The 778-nt window shown below is 58.9% G+C and overlaps 1 protein-coding gene across 1 annotated transcript; it reads left to right on the top strand.

The window, feature by feature from the left end:
- The first annotated feature begins 58 nt into the window (after positions 1–58).
- TMEM215 (transmembrane protein 215) lies at positions 59–778 on the top strand. The gene has a single exon (XM_009635252.1). It carries the CDS (start codon positions 59–61, stop codon positions 776–778), a length of 720 nt encoding a protein of 239 aa, XP_009633547.1.

Here is a 778-nt window from a genome sequence, read left to right as displayed (position 1 = left end):
CCCCTTGCCCCGCGGGGCCGCCTGGGTGCGGGAAACGGGCCCCTTGCGCAGCGGCAGGATGGCGCGGACCATGAGACCCGACGACATCAACCCCCGGACGGGGCTGGTGGTGGCTCTGGTCAGCGTCTTCCTGGTGTTCGGCTTCATGTTCACCGTGTCCGGCATCAAGGGAGAGACCCTGGGGGACATCCCGCTGCTGGCCATCGGGCCGGCCATCTGCCTGCCGGGCATCGCCGCTATCGCCCTCACCAGAAAGACCGACGGCTGCACCAAATGGCCCAAGAACAAGTGTCCGTGCTGCAAGCAAGTCAAGGACCGGGATGTCATGGAGCTGCTGAGGACCCCCTCGGACCTGGAGTCTGGCAAGGGGAGTTGTGATGAGCTGGCCAAGAAAGCATACCAGAAGGACAGGAGGCTGCTGCAGGGTGAGGACTCTGTGTCCATCTGCACCACCACCACCACCACCACCATGGGAGAGTGCAAGAGCCTCATCAGAAAGGTGGAGCAGGAGGAGATGCTGCGATACCTGGAGACCTGTTACCCAGAGATGCCAGGGAATGTGTTTGTGGGAGATGGCTCCACATACAGTGCCTTGGAGAAGAAGAGCTCTTCTCCCACCAGGGACAGTGCTGCTAGCCCTGACATTGAAGACAACATTTTTGTTGCTCCTAAAGACAGTATCATTGTCTGCTCTTACAAGGAGAACAGCCCTTATGACAGATACTGTTGCTACATAAACCCTGCTGGAGTCAACTCAGACCAGGAGACCATAGTGTGA

Source organism: Egretta garzetta, unplaced genomic scaffold, assembly GCF_000687185.1.
Source record: "Egretta garzetta isolate BGI_Z169 unplaced genomic scaffold, ASM68718v1 scaffold22, whole genome shotgun sequence".
In the NCBI taxonomy this organism is placed as follows: domain Eukaryota; kingdom Metazoa; phylum Chordata; class Aves; order Pelecaniformes; family Ardeidae; genus Egretta; species Egretta garzetta.
This window is presented reverse-complemented; position numbering and strand designations above follow the sequence as displayed.

Bases quoted from the DNA above. Each gene is read 5' to 3' on its own strand.
- TMEM215 (XM_009635252.1), top strand. From the start codon at position 59: ATGGCGCGGACCATGAGACCCGACGACATCAACCCCCGGACGGGGCTG.